The sequence below is a fragment of the Anomaloglossus baeobatrachus genome, chromosome 9 (assembly GCF_048569485.1).
Source record: "Anomaloglossus baeobatrachus isolate aAnoBae1 chromosome 9, aAnoBae1.hap1, whole genome shotgun sequence".
Classification (NCBI taxonomy): Eukaryota; Metazoa; Chordata; class Amphibia; order Anura; family Aromobatidae; genus Anomaloglossus; species Anomaloglossus baeobatrachus.
This window is the reverse complement of record NC_134361.1, coordinates 64706507-64728462: the sequence shown is the minus strand read 5'-3', so window position 1 is coordinate 64728462 and position 21956 is coordinate 64706507. Positions and strand designations below refer to the sequence as shown.

Below are 21956 nucleotides of genomic sequence, written 5' to 3'. Positions count from 1 at the left end.
AAACAACAACAATCCCCAAAATGCAGTAAAAAGCATTTTATCATAGCTATTCAACATTTCTACTAATAAAAATGACACCTCTTATTGCAGAAAACAAGCCTTTGTACAGCTGTCAGGTGTTTCCGATTGCAAACCACTCCCGGTCCCTTTATATACCCTCTGCTACCAGCAAAGGATGTCGGTTGTTCTTTACCATTTGAATGCTGGGCCAGGAGATGGAAAGAGCTGCTGTATCCCTCTGTTGTAGTAGATCTGGTGGCTGCAATCTGGGTGCTGACTGCAGCAGTTTATCATTGTATTTTCTGTCTGTCTTCCTTCCCTGGTGTGTTGTTTTAGTGCAGCAGTGGGACTAGCGTCCCTTACCTGTCCACTCACTAGCCAGAACTATTGTAGGGACTCAGGCTTCAGGTTCATGCTTGGCAACAGGTGAGGAACTTGTATAGGTACTGGCTAGGAGTCCAAGCTACAGCAGCAGGTAAGTGGAGGAGGTGTCCATGTTCCCTCTCACTAGTATCAGGGCCCACCATTGTTATAGAGTCCCCGATGTACCCCTTGTTTCTCTGGACGTAACTGCTGTTGTTGTGTGTTTTTGCCTCGTGCCGGACCTTCCCTAAGTCTGTGCTGTGACAGGAGAATCATGAAGCCTGGTCAATTTTTACAATACAAAAAACATCGGAAACAGGTACCCCAAGAAATAATGGAGGCATTTTTTTTTAACCTTTTCACCTCATTTGTGTTTTTATTTGTTTTTCAGCACATTATGTGGTAAAGTGAACGGTGTCATTTAAACAAAATTACAACTCGTCTGGCAAAAAAAAAAATATAGAATTTCATATTGTTCTTTAAAGAAAGGTAGGAAAAAGAACAAAAGCACAAAAACTAAAATTGCACATAAAGCAAAGAAAGTCCAGCTCACTGATCAGTAACTTGCTGTTGGATCCAGAGGTCCTGCGCATGGAATAGCTTGGCCACTAATCAGTATAAGAAAAGGAGATCCAGTGCTGACCAGGAAAATTAAAAGTCCAAAAATGTATTGAATATAGTTATAAAATCCAGCAAGTGAAGGATTATATCATGAAAAATTAGATAGAACAATGCGTTTCGAAGTTCAGGTCTTAAGCATGTTCTCGCATGATTGATGCGGGCTTTACACGAGACGATCTATCGTGCGATGCATCGTCGGGGTTACGGTTTTCGTGATGCACATCCGGCATCGTTCACGACGTCGTCTCGGGTGACACCTCCGAGCAACGCAGAATCGCTCACAAATCATGAGTCGTGTACTCGACGCTGAGTTTTAAAAAATTGTTTATTTAACATGGCGCCGGTTGTTCATCGTACCCGGAGTAGCACACATTGCTCCGTGTGACACCCAGGGGACGATGAACACAGCTTACCTGCGTCCCGCGGCTCCCGCCGGCTATGTGGAAGGAAGGATGTTTACGCCCCGCTCATCTCCGCCCCTCCGCTTCTATTGGGCGGCGGCTGTGTGACGTCGCTGTGATGCCGAACGTCCCTAACCTTTCAGGAAGAGGATGTTCGCCGCCCACAGCGAGGTCGCTCAGCAGGTAAGTACATGTGATGGCGGTTTAACGACTTTGTGCGACACGGGCAGCAATTTGCCCATGACGCACAAACGACGGGGGTGGGTACGATCGCTTGTGCAATCGCACGATAGATCGTAACGTGTAAAGCCCACATAAGACCTGAACATCGAAACGCGTTGTTCTGATTCTTCATGATATAAGCCTTCACTTGCTGGATTTTAGAGCTATATTTAATACATTTTTGGACTTTTGGTCAGCACTGGATCTCCTTTTTCAAAAACTAAAAATGGTCCTTCCCTGAAAGAGTTAATGAACATATTTCTTGGTTGGAATCAAAACATATTTTCTACTCTATGTTACTTCCTTAGTAATAAGATTTTTGCAGCGGTAAATTTAGAAGAAGAACCTTTCTAATCCTCTTATAATAATAGTGTCATGTAGAATGAGTCAGTCTCTAATCATCCTGCCACCTAGGCTTCTAAAATGACACAAAAAAGGTATTTTATCTTAAAATATCAGAAAAAAATGCCATTTCCCCGGAAAATAATATGCTATAATGATGGTATAAAAGCATATTCAGATGTGGAATTGGTAATTTTAACATTTTGGCATTAGACGTTACTTGATACTGATAGTAAAAAAAGATTAACAAAAAAAGCCTTTTTCTTTGAGAGACACTCCAAATTACAAAATAGACAGAATTTACAACGTTTTTAAATTTTCTGATAAATTTTAGGTTAACAGTGCAAATTTACCAAAGTTAATTTAGTCGATGTGCTCAAAATTTGCATCCCGTTAGATCCTATCCCTAGCCTATCTCCTAGGGCTCATGAAGACGACCATATTTTCGGCCCAAGTGCTATCTGATAAAACATTGGATCACACTCGGACCAATAATATTGCATGAGGCAGTGCACATCTGATTTTTTTTCTTTGGATCGAGTGATCCAAAAAAATCACATCGTGCAAAATTTGCTTCCATAAATCAGATCCCACTTGGCAATTGAAGTCTATGGATCCGTGAAAAAAAGGGTGATATCCAAGTGTGGTCTGATTTTCATGGACTGACAGAATTGAGAAAATAATTTTGTTTTGTTTTTTTTTATTCTTCTCCACATTTGATCAAACTCTGATGATAAATTGATCAGAGTGTGATCCGGATAATTAAACCATTTTTCTAGGATGGAGAAAATACAATTGAGTGACCTTAAGGGGAACCTGTCACTGGATGTTCATAATACTTACCTAACGGTTGGTGCAGATCAGACCGGTCGGATGGGAGTCTCCATTCTCCGGGTCCACACCTCCTCTTTCAGACATCTTTGTCCTCCTTCTGAAGCTAGTGTGGATGACGCGTCCTACATCATACACGCAAGCCGACATTAAGGTCCTGCGCCGGCGCACTTTGATCTGCCCTGAGAAGGGCAGATCAAAGTATTGTAGTGCGCATGCGCAGGACCCCAATGTCAGCTAGTGTAGATGACGTAGAATGCGTCATTCACACTAGCTTCAGAAGGAGTACAAAGATGACCGAAAGAGGAGGTGCGGACCCAGGAGAACGGGGACACCCATCCGACCAGTCTGCACTGCACCGACCATTAGCTATTATAAACATCCAGTGACAGGTTCTCTTTAACCTAATTGCTTAAAGGTAAGCTTCAACCTTTTTAAGCTCTGACTTGGGCACCTCTATAGTGAATGGGGTCTGTCAGGCACTTTTTTGTCCATCATGTAACAAATCCCCTTTTCTAGTCTTATGAATAAAAAAACCTCACGAAATTCTTAATGTCGATGTTTAAAGGATCTAATTCTATGTTCCACGCTAAGTTTTTTTGAGAAGTTTTTCTTTTATTATCACAGATCCCTGCCCAAATTCTCCTCAAATACAGCTTCAAAAACTCTTGAAAACTTCTTTCAGTTCATTTCTAATGCCAGCACTATGTAAGATATAAGCTGAGCCAATTTATATCCAAAAAATGCCTATATAGCTAACTGATGATGATGTCATAAAAGCACTTTGTCTAAAAAAAAATAAAGAGGAATCTGCTTTGATACATGACTGTCTCATCATGGCTTTCTACATACGTACGTACGTACGTAGTCTCTGTGATTTAATCTGGAGCAGGCACAAAGTCTCATACTCCCATGCTGACTGGCAACAATATAGGGAAGCCCAAAAGCCAACACAAAATAATGTTATTGGTCCTCAGCTGTGTAGGAAATAGTGATGGCTAGGTGTTTTTTATTTTTTATTTTACGAAAAGCCAATCAAAATGTTGGAATTCATGTGAACTGTGAATTTAAATGAATTTGACTCAATCTTGATCCTCCAGGGATCTTTCCTCTCATCCCTACTGTTATGTAGATGTGGTTACGGCAGTGTAGCATCCCACGGGGAAAGGGCTTATCCTATTCATAGCCAAGCCATTGAGGGTCAGGTCTGGAGATGTCATGGGTGGCCTTGCCCGGTTCCGTTGCCCCAAGGCGTACACAAATAGAGGGAAAAGTTGGGTGATTGGAATGGTTTGTCGTGACACCACCTGTGGTATACGGCCAGCTATGTAGCCGCCGCTGCAGGGATCCTCGCTGGGGCCGGTGTTAATGCAGCTAAGGTGTTGTTGCTCCCCACAGGCAGAGCGGGCCCTGGGAGGATGATGGGGATGGCAGTCCCTGGGAGTGCCAAAGAGCGGGGCGTCGGCCTCAGTAATCAGAGTATCAGTCAGCAGCTGCGCTTGCAAGTTTCTTTACTTACTGATTGGATGCTGCACCCCAGGTACTGGCCTCTGCAGTCACGGGCTCCGATCAATCCCAGGCAAATTGGAAAGCCACCACCGGTGTTTGAGAGAGAGAGAAAGAGAGAGAGAGAGAATGTCCTTTCTGCAGGGTGTCCCCGTTAGAGTGAGGAACCCGGGCTGAGCTCCCGCTCCAAGCCTCGGGCCCCGTGAAGAAGAAGAGTCCCAAGTGATTTGTGTTGCCAGAACTGTGGTCCCGACTAGACTGAAGATTGTGTGATAGTTGCGCCTACCTCAACCGCAAGTGGCACCCTCCCCCCAGGTGGTTTTCCTGGAGACTGGAAAGTCCCATGTCTTGTGATGGCCCCCCACCATCTACCCAAAGCCAAACCCCATGAGAAAGCACCTAACTGTATGTAAGATGAAATGTGACAACACCGATGTTTAAACCCTTCCTCACCTGAGATGGGTACCGCACCTTAACGAGGCGCAGTACCCTGTGGCTACCGGAGCCTCAGGGGCGCCACAGCAGCATATGGCTTTATTAGTCTTAGTGCGAGAAGATTTTGGCAGGCACTCGTTGATACGTTGAGGTGCAAGCGGAAGGGGGTCCACAATGACAATCCGCTGCACACTCTTTTTCTGATTTGCATCAATTAGAAAATCCAAAAGTGCAGGTGCATAAATCAGTAACTTGCTGGATGCGGGAATATATACGAAGGAAGAACGACAAAACTGGTGACGTTTCAACCGATTAAGTGGTCTTATTCATATAGTCGCTGTTTTGTTCCTATTTCTATATGTGTTTCATGGGACAAGAAATCCCTGTAGAGCTGAACGCTGACACAAAGGGTTAACTCATTCTTGCTTGCAGAATAGCGCTCCCGCACCCTTAATGGGAATCAACCAACGACCATTTGAAAAACACTACTTAACCGGTTGAAACATCAGTTTTGTATATATACCTGCAAGATACTGCAATCATGTACAAGGAAGTCTCAAAAATCCAACTGCTTCTGACTATTTGGGACATGCTTGTCACAGGTATCTTAGGGGTCCCAATTTTGACCCTATTCACTCGCTTTATGCTGCGATTTGCTGTGCAGCCCCGTCTCACTGCTCAGTTGCAGATATGTAAAGAGGAGATTGCTACTCCCCCTTTAAATGAAGAACATTACTTCTCATGTAATAAACAAAATAAGAGAATGTGGCAGAAAATTGTACCGTAGATTAAATTGTATATTACGTCAGAGAATAAATGTGCTGCATAAATAAACTATTTATACTGAGCACTAATGTGTTTCTCTTGTGTCCTGTTGCTTTTGTGTCAGATGTAAAAGAGCATTTTCATTAGGTTTGACGCAGCCGTCTTAATTAGATATGCTTTACAGAGAATTAGACCAAGGGCTTAATTGACCATAGAAATGAAGAAAAAGAGCAGCTATTAGCACTGAAACTGATAGGAGCCTCTAAAATGTGAGACTTTACTGACCATTCCTTTTCTGACATCTAAATACGATTACCCAGCACCAGATTTCATTAATGCACATCCATTTATATATGTATCTTTCAGCTTCAAACTCTAAAGGGACTGTCTCATGAAGACCACCCCTTTAATTAAAGGGGTGGTTCACTAGTCTGCAATAGTGACCACATCCCTGTAAGGCCTCTTTCACACGACAGTATTTTGCATCAGTGTTTCGTCAGTGTTTCATCAGTGTTTGGATGCCAAAACCAGGAGTGGAACTTGCAGATAAGAACTATAATTGAAAGACTGACACCTGTTCTGTGTTTTGGAGACACTCCTTCTTTTGGTATCCAAATACTGATGACACACTGATGCAAAATACTGACATATGAATGAGGCCTTAAACTGATAGGGAAGGCTTTTTCTAAGGCTACAGTCACACGCTCAGTATTTGGTCAGTATTTATATCAGTATTTGGAAGCCAAAATCAGAAGTGGAACAACCACAGGGAAAGTATAATAGAACCATGTGCATCACTTCTGCATTTTTCACCCCCTCCTGGTTTTGGCTTCCAAATACTGATGTAAAATACTGACCAAATACTGAGTGTCTGAACGTGGCCTAATACGTTGTTCAGCCAATTCTGCCTTTGACCGACACTATTGCGGTCCACTCATCCCCATGAAGTGACTCCCGGGCTCCGTGACTTCTGAGATCCAGTGATGTCATGTAAACTTCCAGTTAACCTGACATCACCGAAGCCGGCATCAGTCTTCCTGAGTGACTGGGCTGAGAGCGATGTTTCACCGCTCATCACAGCGCAGCATGTTGCGCTCACTCTCCTTCACTGCAGAGTACTGCAAGCAGGGGTGATGCTGGGTTGTGACGCTGGAATGTGATGAATGACGAAACACCGTCCACAACCCAATCAATTAGGAAGATTGGGGCCAGCCTCAGTGATGTCAGGTCAACTGGAAGTTGACGTGACATCACCAGATCTCAGAGGTCACGGAGCCTGGGGGTCACTTCATTGGGATGAGCAGTCCGCAATAGTGCCTCTCAGAGGCAGAATTGGCTGAACAAGGTATTTAGAAAAGGCCTTCCCTATCAGTCTTACAGGGATGTGGCCACTGTTGCAGAGTAGTGAACCACCCCTTTAATAACTAACGCTACAACGTTGAGCTGATTGCAGTGGGTCCTGCTTTCACAACCCTTGGAGACTAACTGATATTGTACAGAAAAACCACTGGACAAACATTTTGCCTGTGCCAACCTCTACAGAGAAAGTATTAGCTTTATGGTAACCATTCAAATGAATGTACATCAGTATAACGAATGGATGGACCTGGTACCATAACCAGATGTATGGAGAGAGGCTCTGTCCATTCATCCATTATTATCTATCTACTGAATACAAGAATCAAATCAACACTCCTGTGGGTACAGATTCTTAAGGTCCAGTCACACTAAGCAACTTACCAGCGATCCCAACAACGATAGGGATCGCTGGTAAGTTGCTAGGAGGTTGCTGGTGAGATGTCACACTGCGACACTCCAGCGATCCCACCAGCAACCTGACCTGGCAGGGATCGCTGGAGCGTCGCTACACGAGTTGCTGGTGAGCTCACCAGCAACCAGTGACCAGCCCCCAGCGCCACGTGGAAGATGCTGCGCTTGGTAACTAAGGTAAATATCGGGTAACCAACCCGATATTTACCTTGGTTACCAGCGCACGCAGCTACACGTGCAGAGAGCAGGGAGCAGCGCACACTGAGCGCTGGCTCCCTGCTCTCCTAGTTACAGCACACATCGGGTTAATTACCCGATGTGTGCTGCAGCTAAATGTGCACAGAGCAGGGAGCAGCGCACACCGGGTGCAGCTGCACAGGGTACATATATAGGGTATAGAGTACAGGGTGCAGCTGCACAGAGCAGGGAGCAGCGCACAATGCTTAGCGCTGGCTCCCTGCTCTCCTAGCTACAGCACACATCGGGTTAATTAACTCGATGTGTCCTGCAGCTACATGTGCACAGAGCAGGAGCCGGCACTGACAGTGAGAGCGGCGGAGGCTGGTAACAAAGGTAAATATCGGGTAACCAAGGACAGGGCTTCTTGGTTACCCGATGTTTACCGTGGTTACCAGCCTCCGCAGAAGCCGGCTCCTGCTGCCTGCACATTTAGTTGTTGCTGTCTCGCTGTCACACACAGCGATGTGCGCTTCACAGCGGGACAGCAACAACTAAAGAATGGCCCAGGACATTCAGCAACAACCAACGACCTCACAGCAGGGGCCAGGTTGTTGCTGGATGTCACACACAGCGACATCACTAGCAACATCGCTGCTACGTCACAAAAGTTGTTCGTTAGCAGCGATGTTGCTAGCAATGTTGCTTAGTGTGACGGGGCCTTTAAGCGGGCTTTACACGCTACGACATCGCTAATGCGGAGTCGTTGGGGTCACGGAATTCGTGACGCACATCCGGCCGCATTAGCGATGCCGTTGCGTGTGACACCGATAAGCGATTTTGCATCGTTGCAAAAACGTGCAAAATCGCTAATCGGCGACACGGGGGTCCATTCTCAAATCTCGTTACTGCAGCAGTAACGAGGTTGTTCCTCGTTCCTGCGGCAGCACACATCGCTGCGTGTGACGCCGCCGGAACGAGGAAGCTCTCCTTACCTGCCTCCCGGCCGCTATGCGGAAGGAAGGAGGTGGGTGGGATGTTACGTCCCGCTCATCTCCGCCCATCCGCTGCTATTGGGCGGTGGTTCAGTGACGTTTCAGTGATGTCGCTGTGACGCCGCACGGACCGCCCCCTTAGAAAGGATGCGGTTCGCCGGTCACAGCGACGTTGCCGGACAGGTAAGTATGTGTGACGGCTGTGGGCGATGTTGTGCGGCACGGGCAGCGGTATGCCCGTGTCGCGCAACAGATGGGGGCGGGTACCCACACTAGCGATATCGGGACCGATATCGCAGTGTGTAAAGTAGCCTTTAGTCATAACCCAGCAACCATCTGTACAGAGACTCCAACGGTCTTCAATACGTTCAGAATTTTAATGGTCCATGTGAACAGCGTCAAGTGGTGCAATTGACTGTCCTGTGGTTCAAATAGGTTCACATACCAGAGATATGCCTATAAAAAGTACCCTTGTATGCCAGTTCATCATGCATTTTAAAATATATCCATATCTTTTGTACTATATCTAAACATTCCAGTGTGTATATAGAACAAATAGAATCTAATGAAAGGAATGGTTAACATCCATGTGCAGGCTTGGACTGGCCTGCTGGAGAACAGGTAAATCTCCCGGTGGGCCCACTTATTGTCATGGAGAATCAGGGTAATAGAAGATGGACCTCTAAGCGGACCCTCAAACTAGGGACCCTAAGCTGTCCCTTATCCCAGAGCTAAGCCTGATGGTTGCTAGGTCTGGGCCCCCAGTGTGTCCCTAATTACTGTTTAAGCCCTGATCTTATACCTCCTCTCCCCCCACCCAAGGAAAGGGCCAGAACTGGAGAAGCAAACCTCACAAATCACACAGACATAGGAAAGAACCAAAACTCATGCACACTGCAACCAGACACAAGGGAGAGACTGAACCTAGGAGGAGGTAAACACAGGGAGGAAATAAATTAACAACATTGATATTTCCACAGCACACAACAGGTCACCAAGCTCTAGATCACAACAATAAGGACTGTTATGCAGGAGCAATGCTGAAGCTATATCCGGCAACCAGCAACAGGATCCAGAACCTTATATTCGGTGAAGGCGACTGTGAATGATCATTAGCAGCCTGAGGTCCAACCAACTGTTCAGAAACCAGCAGGAATTAACTCTTGCTGGACTGGTGTACTCCATTATAAAATTTAGCACCACACACAAATAACGTAGAACAGGCCAGTTGAGGAAGCAAATTTGGGTAGAGTCAGACCAAACCTTTAAACAAAGATTGGGATATAGATGATTAAAAGGCACATCCTCCCGTAAATTGCTAATACAGAACTATTAGCTAACATAGTAAATTAAAGTTTGAAAATGACTTTGCATGGATTAAAAGACTCAATACGGTTTTGTAATGTTTTTTTTGGGATGACTATGAGGTTTGGCTGCTTGCCCTCTGTGCCTCTCTTGGATGTTAGCTGGGTTTTCTTATTTTACTTATATGGTATCTTTTATCTACAGAGTCCCATTGGAATACCATATCGTAGGGGTGGATGACTTGTGATAACTTGCTTGCAGTAATATTGTCCTATACACGTTCCCGCACACTGATCAAAAATGCTCCGTTTCTTGTGTATGGAAAAAAATCACTGATGTATGAAGGAAGAATTAAAAAGAAATTGTAGAAGACACATGAAACCATGTCCTTCCCCACTGAATTTAGCTCTCAATTATAAAGATGTCCTATTTTTCTCCTATGTAATCTTTAACTTCTATTCATTGAATTTATTTACACTCGATTGACCCAACATTGGTGACTCTGGCTGGGGTTTATTATGGAACCCAAAAAAAGTAAAATAAAGTAATTCAGACAGAATGCCCAACTGAGCCCTGATGGAGCTATTCCCTACAATAAGTACTTTGTCATCCATCTTGTCTCTTTTCCAGTGGGTTTTGTCTATTTTTGACATACACAAAAGCATGATAGGGTAGGAGCATGATAGACCAAGCTTTTCTGTCTACCTAAAAAGATGAATACTGCTGGTATGGAGCCCAGATGGAGTATCACGTGGCTCCATCAACCTCACTATAGTAAAAGGCTCGATCTGTGGGTTCTGTCTGAATTCCTCTTTTTGAGGTCCTGATAGACCCTTGAATATGAGGTCAAATTGGTTGTGAAGCCAGCCTTGCCCAGTCATCATGAAATTAGATGTGTCCAGATCACATCCTGCAGAAGCGATGAACTGAGCAGGATGATGCAGAACACACAGATTCAGACCAAAGACAAAGTAAAGTCCCAGGAGATTTCACTGCATACAGCAGCATGCATGTCACAGAAATTGTTTAAAACCACTGCAATAAAGATGATTCTATTTTGATCATCTTACATAATGTAATGCTCATGGCCGATGTGGAGACAGTGAGCGGGAGTAGTGGACCCATTGAACTGCAGGGGGACCTGGGCTTACCCTTTAGTAAGAGGGGTTTAAAAAAGTGCTTACCATGAGGTGGACACCAGGTACCACTCCCAGAGCAGTGACTGGGACTGTGACAGCTGACCCTCAGGACAGGAGATGGACTCAGATATAGGCACAGGTGCATTCAGGTACAGGTGAGATGGCTGGGGTAGACAAGCAGGCGGGTACTGACAGGTATAGTGAGCACAGCACGGACAGATAGGTAAGGAAGGCAGGTACAGGTGACTGAAACAACAGAACAGAACCTGACAACTAGCTAGCAGACTGGTAGCCATACAAACTAAGGACATTGCATAGGCACCTCCCCTAATGGGAGGGTGCCTTAAATAGATAGTGCCTCTCAGCCATAAGCTGAGAGAAATTTCCTGAAAACAGCACGCTGGCTCTTTAAGTGGAGTTTAAGAGGAGTGTCGGTGCATGCGCATGTGCCCTAAGCACACTCCTGGGAGACATGAGCTGCATGCACAGGCCCCAGGAGAAGGAGGAAACAGGAGCACACGTACATGCCTGCAGGGCAGAGGGGGAGGAAGCAACCTGGCCAGGGTGATGAGTGAGTCGGCGTCCCTGCAGGGACTCTGGCGCTACATATCACAAGACAGGAAGCAATACAAAAGGTCATGTATGCTGTTCTCACCCAGTGCATTCCTTGATCCTACATTTTACCCAATATTTTGTGATGTAGAAATATGGCACCTCTAAAATAGACTTGTGACAGCACGTTGCACAAATCTTTTTTGGTTGGGTGTCTTGTCTGAGAATTGCTCTTGTGCAATACATGTCATCATGTAGCTCTAGCCTAAAGTGCATGGATTATACAGTCATCAGTAAGACCACCAAGTAGATTTCCTCAGTTGACTCTGAGGGCAACACCAATTACTCCCAAACCCAGAGTGCATATACAGTAGATATTTTTCTGCAATTAGAGTGTATTCATTGTAATGATTGATGACCATTATCTTACAGTTTTCTCGTCGTTTTCAAAGACTTCTCTTGCTTCTTCATAATTGCATGTTTCCTCTACACACTCTCGCTCAAGATTTCCTGCAATGAACTCTTCCAAACGACCAGTATTATATCTCTTTTGTCTAACCAGTACACTGCTTGCAGATTTATCGGACAGGAACACTGAGAAGAAAACAATTAGACACATAAATATCTGGTGGAAGAACTTTCCCTCCAACTGTAAGGAACATGTCCATGACCATGTGACATAAGGTTAATAGTAGTTTTTTTTAAGATTTACTCCCACCCTAATAGCAAATGACTCTCTTGAAGGGCAGTTCCATATAGAGCTATAGCCAAATGGACCTTCCGGGTCCATAATTGTTTCAGCGCCAGTGCCTCTAGCCCTGTAGAGTTTGTCTGCCTCAGGTCTAGGGTGTATAGCTTCAAGCTTCAGAAAATTCTTTGATTATTGCCAACATTGCACATTTTCACCTGTTCTGAAGATAGGTAATAACATCCTGACTGGTGGACTCCGACCTCCACCAATTAAAAAAAAAGGATTCTGAAATGCCTCATGGAAATATGGCGGTGACAGCAGCTGCAACCTCTGAACCCTGTTTGGTACCATCACGGTTTAATAATGGAAGAGAATAAGACCAACGTTTTGTAAACCAGTCATGTTTCGTCAGATGATTTCTAATTAGCAAAGTCAATTAAATCTAAGACACTAGTTTCTAAAAATTGTAATTTCTTAAAGGGGAAGTCTACTGTCATCTAGGTAAGTCATTGTACAACGGCAATCCTCCATACAGATCTAGCCCACCTTTCAGACAGCTGTAGTACGTTACACTGTATCAGAGTAGACATGTCTCTATGAGCAAGACATATCAACTAAAAATGCTCTCCTATTCTAATTTCTGTCTCACATGATCATATTTGTATCTGCTATAGACGTTTTTTGGAAAGTGCCACCAATCTTCCATATAGCTTCCTGGCTAGAGGATGGAGAACATAGGAATGTCTATGCAGTTTCCTTGAGTTCCATGAAGAGTTACAGAATGGGTATACCACCGGTTGAGCTTTTTATATAAGTGAAGAGAGGGTGTTGTCTGTCTTAAGTATATTATTGTACAAACTAGTGGTGTAAATTGAAGCTTGTGAGTAGAAATGAGTGAACTTGAGGTTCGGTTTTCAAACCAAACACCAAATTTAAAAATCAAGGTTCGGGGTTTGGATGCTTCACGCACCAACAAAACTCGTGCGAGTAAAGCTGTGCTCAGGTACACTCGGTGCTAAGCCCAGTGTAAGACGCTTGCAGTGTTTGAATAGTTCAGACTGGGGGTAACAACGGCATGATCACATGTAGTATGCAACAAAAAAAAAAATTTGAAAAAGCCAACCCACACTTCCCCGGAAGTGATCTGCTTATGGCTGGCTGTATGTGGCGAACCGAGCCTCGACAGAACCGCTCTACTTGTGAGCACCAATGCAAATCCCCAACAAAGCCCTCAACTAACACAGGTCACAGGTCTTTAATAGTCCCGATTTCTCATGTAGACCACATGGACCTTTTTAGCTCTCTTAAGCTCCAGAACCCAGGTCTGACGGTAACCCCTGCAACCACAACATACAGATGCATCTGAATTAGTGAATGCTGACATAAAAGGCATGAAATGGTAAAATTGTGGCTGAAAAATTTGGCTTTTACAAAAACATTTCCATAAGGTCATTGACAATTCCATGTAAGACAATGAAGCTTCTACGAAGAGGTAATTCCTAGGTAGTCTCATTCCCAGGATTACTTAATAGCAAGAAAAACCTGTGAAAACAAGGAAGGAGGAATTTCCCTTATGGACATATAAATGATGTGGAGGTGGAAATTGGGGCCCATTTTGTTTTTTGAAAAGGCTTGAATAAGTGCCTTTAAACAAGACAAAGGATTAACTGGGTTAATTTTAACCAGAACACGTCATCATAACAATCACCATCTCTTAACTATAGCAAAACCACAATGGTAAAGGGATAATATATAAACTGTACGGGCCTAACTATTGGGATGGCCTTCAGATTTGACTGTCTCTGTGGGCGAGGATGTTTAGGAGTCAATAGTTTGATTAGTCACAGCTTACAACTTCATTATAGACTGAAGCAGGTGGTTTAGAACTCATCTCCTATATGTGCTCTCTTGGTCAAGGACTTGGGTTACTTAGCCTCAGAGCCTTCATAGGTAGCTGACTCCTAATGGGACCTCCAGAGTGTTTGCTTTTTGTGATCGCTACTATGACTTCTGTGGCACAAAACGGTCCCCATTTTAGATTAGGGCCACTGCCTAGTATGGGATATCAATGCCACAGTGTCATGCTAGGTACGGGAAAGTATCAAGTGCACGGCGAAAGGGAGGGAAAGGGAAACCCTGTGTCTAGGGAAAGGGAAGATGGTGACCCATGGCCGAACCTACTGCTGGTCCCTGGGGTATCTCACCACCCTAGATAGGTTCTGCACCTATGCGCCGAGCTGGATACCTGACCCTATGTATCCCTAATGTTGGACCCTAAATAGGGAACGAATAAGATGACTTTAGCTAACTCCACTAAGCACTATAGACTACACAAGGAGGACACACAGGGGAAAAAGGCATGAACAGCTTATCTGCAGATGACTCAAGTAGTAGTTCAGCAAAGTTTTCATCAATGATACCACTGAGGAGTACAAGCCACCTGCTAGCACCCAGGGCTTGAATGAACTGAAGAATATAACCAGCACCAGTCCAAAGGAAGGAGGGGGTATATAAGCACCAGAAGAACATTGATGATTAGCAGCTGGGTGGAAGGTGAGCTCCTCCTGGGTCCAAAAGGGGAAGGGATGAATCCAGCAGAAAAGCTACCTATACTAGTCAGGGCGCTTTTTGTGCAGCCAAATACTGTGACTTTCTAGGGCCCAAAAACACATGATTATTATCTGTCACCTGTGATAAACCCGTGACACCCGGCCCCTTGGCTGAAGATAGTGGTGGACTGAACTCTTCACCATGACCATTTGAGAGGCCAATACTGAGAGTCATCCCTGGACCAACACAACTTTGTAGTGTTCATATAAATAACAATAAAAACTAGTGATGAGCGAGTACTAAAAAGCTCGGGTGCTCGAGGCTCGGGCCGAGCATCCCAAGATACTCGTGTACTCGGCCCGAGCACCGAGCCCAATGTTATCCTATGGGAGACGCGAGTATTTTTGTGAAATGACCCCTGGCAGCATGTAGAAACCCTAAAAATGGCACAAAAGTCTCAGAAGAGTGCTCAAATGACATGGCAACAGCATGGGGAAGACCCCTTGAAGCATTTATCACTGAAAAGTCACAGCTGTGAACAATTTTGTCCGCGTTTTACGCCATTTTTACGGACTCACCAGAAAACCTTCCAAAATGACACCAAAATGAATTTTCATGGCGGAAATGTTAAGGGCACATACCCAATAGTGAGATAGAGCTAATGTATGTTACTTTTTGAGATTAATACATGAAAGATTTTACGTAAAACATTGTGTGGCACTCCGATGTCCCTGAAAAGAGACGTACATAAAGGCCTCTGAGTCTAATGTGCCCATTTTGAGGAAGTGAGTCTTTGTAGTATTTTCCTTTGCCAGGTCAGTCCAAAATTGTGAGGTTCACCAATGCCCCTGCATACAGACGTGCATGAGGGCCTGTAAACCTGAAGTGCCCATTGTAAGGAAGTGGGTCTATTGTAGTATAGCCCTTTGGCAGGGCAGCCAAAAATTGGGAGGCTCCACGTTGTCCCTGGATAGAGACGTGCATGAGGGCCTGTAAACCTGAAGTGCCTATTGTAAGGAAGTGGGTCTATTGTAGTATAGCCCTTTGGCAGGGCAGGCAAAAATTGGGAGGCTCCACGTTGTCCCTGGATAGAGACGTGCATGATGACCTCAAAACATTAAGTGTCCATTGTCAGGAAGTGGGTGTATTATAGTATAGCCCTTAGGCAGGGCAGCCAAAAATTGGGAGGCTCCACGTTGTCCCTGGATAGAGACGTGCATGAGGGCCTCAAAACATTAAGTGTCCATTGTCAGGAAGTGGGTGTATTATAGTATAGCCCTTAGGCAGGGCAGCCAAAAATTGGGAGGCTCCACGTTGTCCTTGGATAGAGACGTGCATGAGGGCCTCAAAACATTAAGTGTCCATTGTCAGGAAGTGGGTGTATTATAGTATAGCCCTTAGGCAGGGCAGCCAAAAATTGGGAGGCTCCACGTTGTCCCTGGATAGAGACGTGCATGAGGGCCTCAAAACATTAAGTGTCCATTGTCAGGAAGTGGGTGTATTATAGTATAGCCCTTAGGCAGGGCAGCCAAAAATTGGGAGGCTCCACGTTGTCCCTGGATAGAGACGTGCATGAGGGCCTCAAAACATTAAGTGTCCATTGTCAGGAAGTGGGTGTATTATAGTATAGACCTTAGGCAGGGCAGCCAAAAATTGGGAGGCTCCACGTTGTCCCTGGATAGAGACGTGCATGAGGGCCTCAAAACATTAAGTGTCCATTGTCAGGAAGTGGGTGTATTATAGTATAGCCCTTAGGCAGGGCAGCCAAAAATTGGGAGGCTCCACGTTGTCCCTGGATAGAGACGTGCATGAGGGCCTCAAAACATTAAGTGTCCATTGTCAGGAAGTGGGTGTATTATAGTATAGCTCTTAGGCAGGGCAGCCAAAAATTGGGAGGCTCCACGTTGTCCCTGGATAGAGACGTGCATGAGGGCCTCAAAACATTGTTCCCATTGCAAAGGAGCGGGTCTCCTGGCGTTGTAATGTCCATTCTGCAAAGAATGGGCGAAAAAATTTACCACTGGGGGTATACATGAAACAAAGGCCTAACTATTGTAACGGTCATCATGGTGGCGCATGAGGAGAAGGAGGAGCAGTCCAGCGATTATCCAAAGTCCAGAAGTGTGTACCCATGGGTGAGTGGAGGTACATGGCAAATTCCCGTTACAAACTTTAAATTCCGCTCTCATTTGCTGGTGGTGTGGTGAAGTCTGGCCCAATCCAACCCTTGTTCATCTTGATCAGAGTCAGCCTGTCAGCATTTTCAGTTGACAGGCGGGTGCGTTTATCTGTAATGATTCCACCTGCGGCACTAAAAACACGCTCTGACAAAACGCTAGCGGCAGGGCAGGCCAGGACTTCCAAGGCGTAGAGAGCCAATTCATGCCACGTGTCCACCTTGGATACCCAATAATTGTAAGGCACAGAGGAATGTCGGAGTACAGTTGTTCGATCTGCAAGGTACTCCTTGAGCATCTGGGCAAACTTAGGATTTCTTGTGGCACTACCCCGCACCTCAGGGGCTGTGGTACGTGAGGGGCTGAGAAAACTGTCCCACATCTTAAAGACTGTTCCCCTACCTCTGGCGGATTGGACTTGTGCCTCTCTCGGTTGTACGCCTTGGTTGTCCACTGATTCCTGACCTATGCCGCTAGCGTTTTGTGAGGGGAATGCTTTGCCTACTTCCGTGACTATGGCCTTCTGGAACTGCTGCATTTTGGTTGACCTCTCCGCCTCGGGAATAAGAGACATAAAGTTCTCCTTGTAGTGTGGGTCTAACAGTGTTACCAACCAGTAATGATTGTCGGCCAAGATGTTCTTAACGCGAGGGTCACGAGACAGGCAGCTTACCATAAAGTCAGCCATGTGCGCCAGACTCTTAACAGCCAGGACTTCAGTAGCCTGACCAACACGATGACTGAACATGCTGTCCTCCTCCTCCTCCTCCTCCTCCTTATCTACCCTGTCCTCTGGCCAGCCACGCTGAACCGAGGATATGACTGGTGTGCATGTCATATCCTCAATTTGGCCGGAGAGTTGCTCCATGTCTTCATCCTCCTCGTCATAGTCCTCCACTGCACGTTGTGATGAGACGAGGCTGGGCTGTGTGTTATCACCCACACCCACTACTGTTTCTTGCTGCAACTCATCGCGCTCCGCCTGCAATGCATCATGTTTGTTTTTGAGCAGAGACCGTTTTAGAAGGCAGAGTAGCGGTATGGTGACGCTAATAATGGCGTCATCACCACTCACCATCTTGGTGGAGTCCTCAAAGTTTTGTAGGATGGTACATAGGTCGGACATCCATCTCCACTCCTCAGGTGTTATGTGTGGAGTTTGACCCATTTCCCGACGGCTTAGGTGATGCAGGTACTCAACAACTGCCCTCTTCTGCTCACATATCCTGACCAACATGTGCAGAGTTGAATTCCAACGCGTGGGGACATCACACACCAGTCTGTGAGCCGGAAGATGCAAACGGCGCTGAAAGCCGGCAAGGCCGGCTGAAGCAGTAGGTAACTTTCGAAAATGTGCAGACAGGCGGCGAACTTTTACCAGCAGATCAGACAGCTCTGGGTATGACTTTAGAAACCGCTGAACCACGAGGTTGAGCACATGGGCCACGCATGGAACATGTGTCAGCTGGCCTCGCCTCAAAGCCGCCACCAGGTTCCGGCCATTGTCACACACGACCTTTCCTGGCTTTAGGTTCAGAGGTGTGAGCCAGTGATCTGCCTGCTGTTTCAGAGCTGTCCACACCTCTTCTGCATTGTGGGGTTTGTCACCTATGCAGATTAGCTTCAGCACAGCCTGTTGCCGCTTCGCCGAGGCAGTGCTGCAGTGCTTCCAGCTTGGGACTGGTGTGGAGGGTAAAGTGGATGAGGATGCGCAGGAGGAGGAGGAGGCTGAAGAGCATGACATTCCGGAGCTGTAGAGTGTGGGTGAAACCCTGACTGAGGTAGGGCCTGCAAACCTTGGTGTGGGAAGGACGTGTTCCGTCCCTCACTCAGACTGGGTCCCAGCTTCCACAATATTAACCCAGTGTGCCGTCAACGAGATGTAGCGGCCTTGCCCACAAGCACTTGTCCACGTGTCTGTGGTTAGGTGGACTTTGGGTGAAACAGCGTTGTTCAGGGCACGTGTGATGTTTTGTGACACGTGGTTATGCAACGCGGGGACGGCACACCGGGAGAAATAGTGGCGGCTGGGGACCGTGTAACGTGGGACAGCTGCCGCCATCAGGTCGCGGAATGCTTCTGTCTCCACCAGCCTAAAAGGCAACATTTCCAGCGCAAGCAGTCGCGAAATGTTAGCATTTAGAACTGTGGCATGTGGGGCGTTGGCAGTGTATTTGCGCCTGCGTTCAAAGGTTTGCTGAATTGATAACTGAACGCTGCGCTGGGACAAGGACGTGCTTGATGATGGTGTTATTTCTGCGTAGGCAACTGCAGGTGCAGGACCGGAGGAGGCTTGTTCGCAGGCAGCATGGACAGGGGATTGGCTCGCATGCACAACCAGCGAAGACGTAGCAGTGACATCAGCAAGCACTGCACCTCGACTCTGTTGTACTTCCCACAAAGTCGGGTGCTTGGCTGACATGTGCCTGATCATGCTGGTGGTGGTCAGGCTGCTAGTTTTGGTACCCCTGCTGATGCTGGCACGGCAGGTGTTGCAAATGGCCTTTTTAGAATCATCTGGAGCTAACTTAAAAAACTGCCAGACTCGGGAAGACCTAACATTTGTACAGGCACCTTGTGTCGTGTTGTTGTTCCGGGGAACGGTTGCCTGACTTCTGCCTGGAGCCACCACCCTGCTTCTTACTGCCTGTTGGGATGCTACGCCTCCCTCCCCCTGTGCACTGCTGTCCTCGCTCTGCATATCCTCCTGTCAGGTTGGGTCAGTTACTGGATCATCCACCACGTCGTCTTCCTCTTCCGCACCCTGCTCCTCCTCCTGACTTCCTGACAATTGTGTCTCATCATCGTCCACCCCTTGTTGAGACACGTTGCCAACTTCGTGAGAATGTGGCTGCTCAAATATTTGGGCATCTGTACATACGATCTCCTCATGACCCACTTCAACATGAGCTGGCGAGAGGCCAGAATGTGCAAATTGAAACGTGAACAGCTCTTCCGAGTGTCCAAGTGTGGGATCATTAATGTCCGAGGACGTGTACTCAGCCTTGTGGTAGGAAGGAGGAGCAGGTTCTGAAATGTGCAGTGCAGTATCACGGCTACTGACACTTGACCGTGTGGAAGACAGAGTGTTTGTGGTGGTGCCAATCTGACTGGAAGCATTATCCGCTATCCAACTAACAACCTGTTGACACTGGTCTTGGTTCAAGAGTGGTGTACTGCTGCGGTCCCCAAGAATTTGGGACAGGACGTGCGAGCGACTAGATGTGGCCCTTTGTTGTGGCGAAATTAGAGCTTGCCCACGACCTCGGCCTCTGCCTGCACCACCATCACGTCCACTTCCTTGTTCCTTGCCAACGCCCTTGCACATTTTGTAATGCTGTGCTGACGTGTATTCACTACACTTGTGCGTTAGATAATAGTTTGTGAAAAACGCACACAAGTGCACCTGTACGCTGCCACCGACAGGCACACACGTGCGGTTTTTAAATGCAAGCACGGACGCACTAAGAACCTAACAGGTTTTTAGGAGAAAAAATTACTGAGAAGTCTGACACTATCTGGACTGTTTTAGACTGTGTACACCAGCCCCAGATATGATGAAGGCTGGTATACGGTCACCACTAGGAATGGCTATATACCCTGCCTGCCTGCCTGCCTGCCTGTATACTGCTACAATAGTCCTGACAAGGACTCTTCTGGTCACTAGCCTGTATTCCGACCTGGCTATACCCTGCCTGTATATAGCAACAATAGTCCTGAGAAGGACTCTGCTACTGTACTCCGACCTGGCTATACCCTGCCTGCCTGAATACAACTAAAATAGTCCTGAGAAGGACTTCTGGTCACACTGTTTGCAGCCCTGCTACGGAAATAGCTATAAAGGGCCGCAAACCTTTCCCTGAAGCAGCGACCCTCTCCCTGCACTGACTGTCTGGATGGCTGTGAGCAGAGCACAGCGCGCCCGCCGGTATAAAGGCTCGGTCACGCTGTGCAGGCCGGCCAATCACTGCAATTCCACAACTAACAGGGCTGTGGCATTGCAGTGGTATGCCAGCCAATCCCTGCATGAGGGCTGGCTCTCAAAAGAGCGCCAACATGCAGGGATGAAGACCACGAGTACAGCACGAGTATCGCGAGATTACTCGGTCCCCGCCGAGTAGCCCGAGTACAGTGATACTCGTGCGAGTACCGAGTAGTAACAAGCATACTCGCTCATCACTAATAAAAACCCAACAGCACACATGTATGAAACATGAAAAATGCAACACGCTATAGGGACATCTATCAGTAGTACGTAGAAGGATCTTCCACGCCTTAGAAACGATTAGTCAAGGTTATGGATATTTTTTGGGGAATTTTTCCGGATGTACTTTACTCTGATTGGTTAACAAATATACTTTGTGGTCAATCACAATAGCTATATAGTTTATAGCCTCTATACTTGTACTAGTACCATATTATTAATTATTGCTCTCTTGTTTCCAAGCCAGTGAGAGCAGCACAGTCACACACATGAATATTACTATAGGTGCTCGGAGCAAGGTTAAATTGACTTGTGCTTATTTTAGAACAGAACATTATCTGGAAATGGAAAATTACGCTTTTCCGGGAATTAAATATTTAATAGATTTTGACCATGTTAAATCATTAGAACGCACACTTCTCGACTAGATAGAACATAATATACCGGCAGTTTGTCCGGACATCATCATTTCAACGCATATGTTTGATCATGGAAAAAAGGACACATTGGGATACAATGAAAGGTAACCAACCTGCTTTTTCCGCCTTGCCGAAATAACCCAGGAGAAAAATAATGAGAAGGATTGGAATAGATGCCATCTTTTTACTTTGAAGGAACTGACTGGCACATTAGTCCGGAGCCAGGATAGGATCAATGATTCCGAAGTCCACGGACTCCCTCTGTTTACCTTAGTTTACAGCTGAAATTTCTATTTTGAAGGTGAAACAAGATTACAAAAACCACATTGGTTGTACCTTCTGTATTATTAGGAAAGCATTAGACAGGTAATGGTGGAATATCTGCAATATATTACATTAGGGTAGCAAACAGGAACATTGCTATTTATCATTTCGAGAAAATCGGAAATTTTGGAGCTGTCATTGAAAAACCTCTGAATTTCTTTATATCA

The 21956-nt window shown here is 46.0% G+C and overlaps 1 protein-coding gene across 1 annotated transcript in view; it reads right to left on the bottom strand.

Moving 5' to 3' along the window:
- Positions 1 to 21645, bottom strand: part of F9 (coagulation factor IX) — a 106454-nt gene extending 84809 nt beyond the window's left edge. Inside the window, exons 1-2 of the mRNA XM_075322671.1 lie at positions 21579 to 21645; positions 11855 to 12018 (exon numbers count right to left, since the gene is read on the bottom strand). Coding sequence (XP_075178786.1) covers positions 11855 to 12018; positions 21579 to 21645 — 231 coding nt within the window. The remainder of the gene's footprint in view (positions 1 to 11854; positions 12019 to 21578) is intronic.
- Positions 21646 to 21956: the final 311 nt, after the last annotated feature.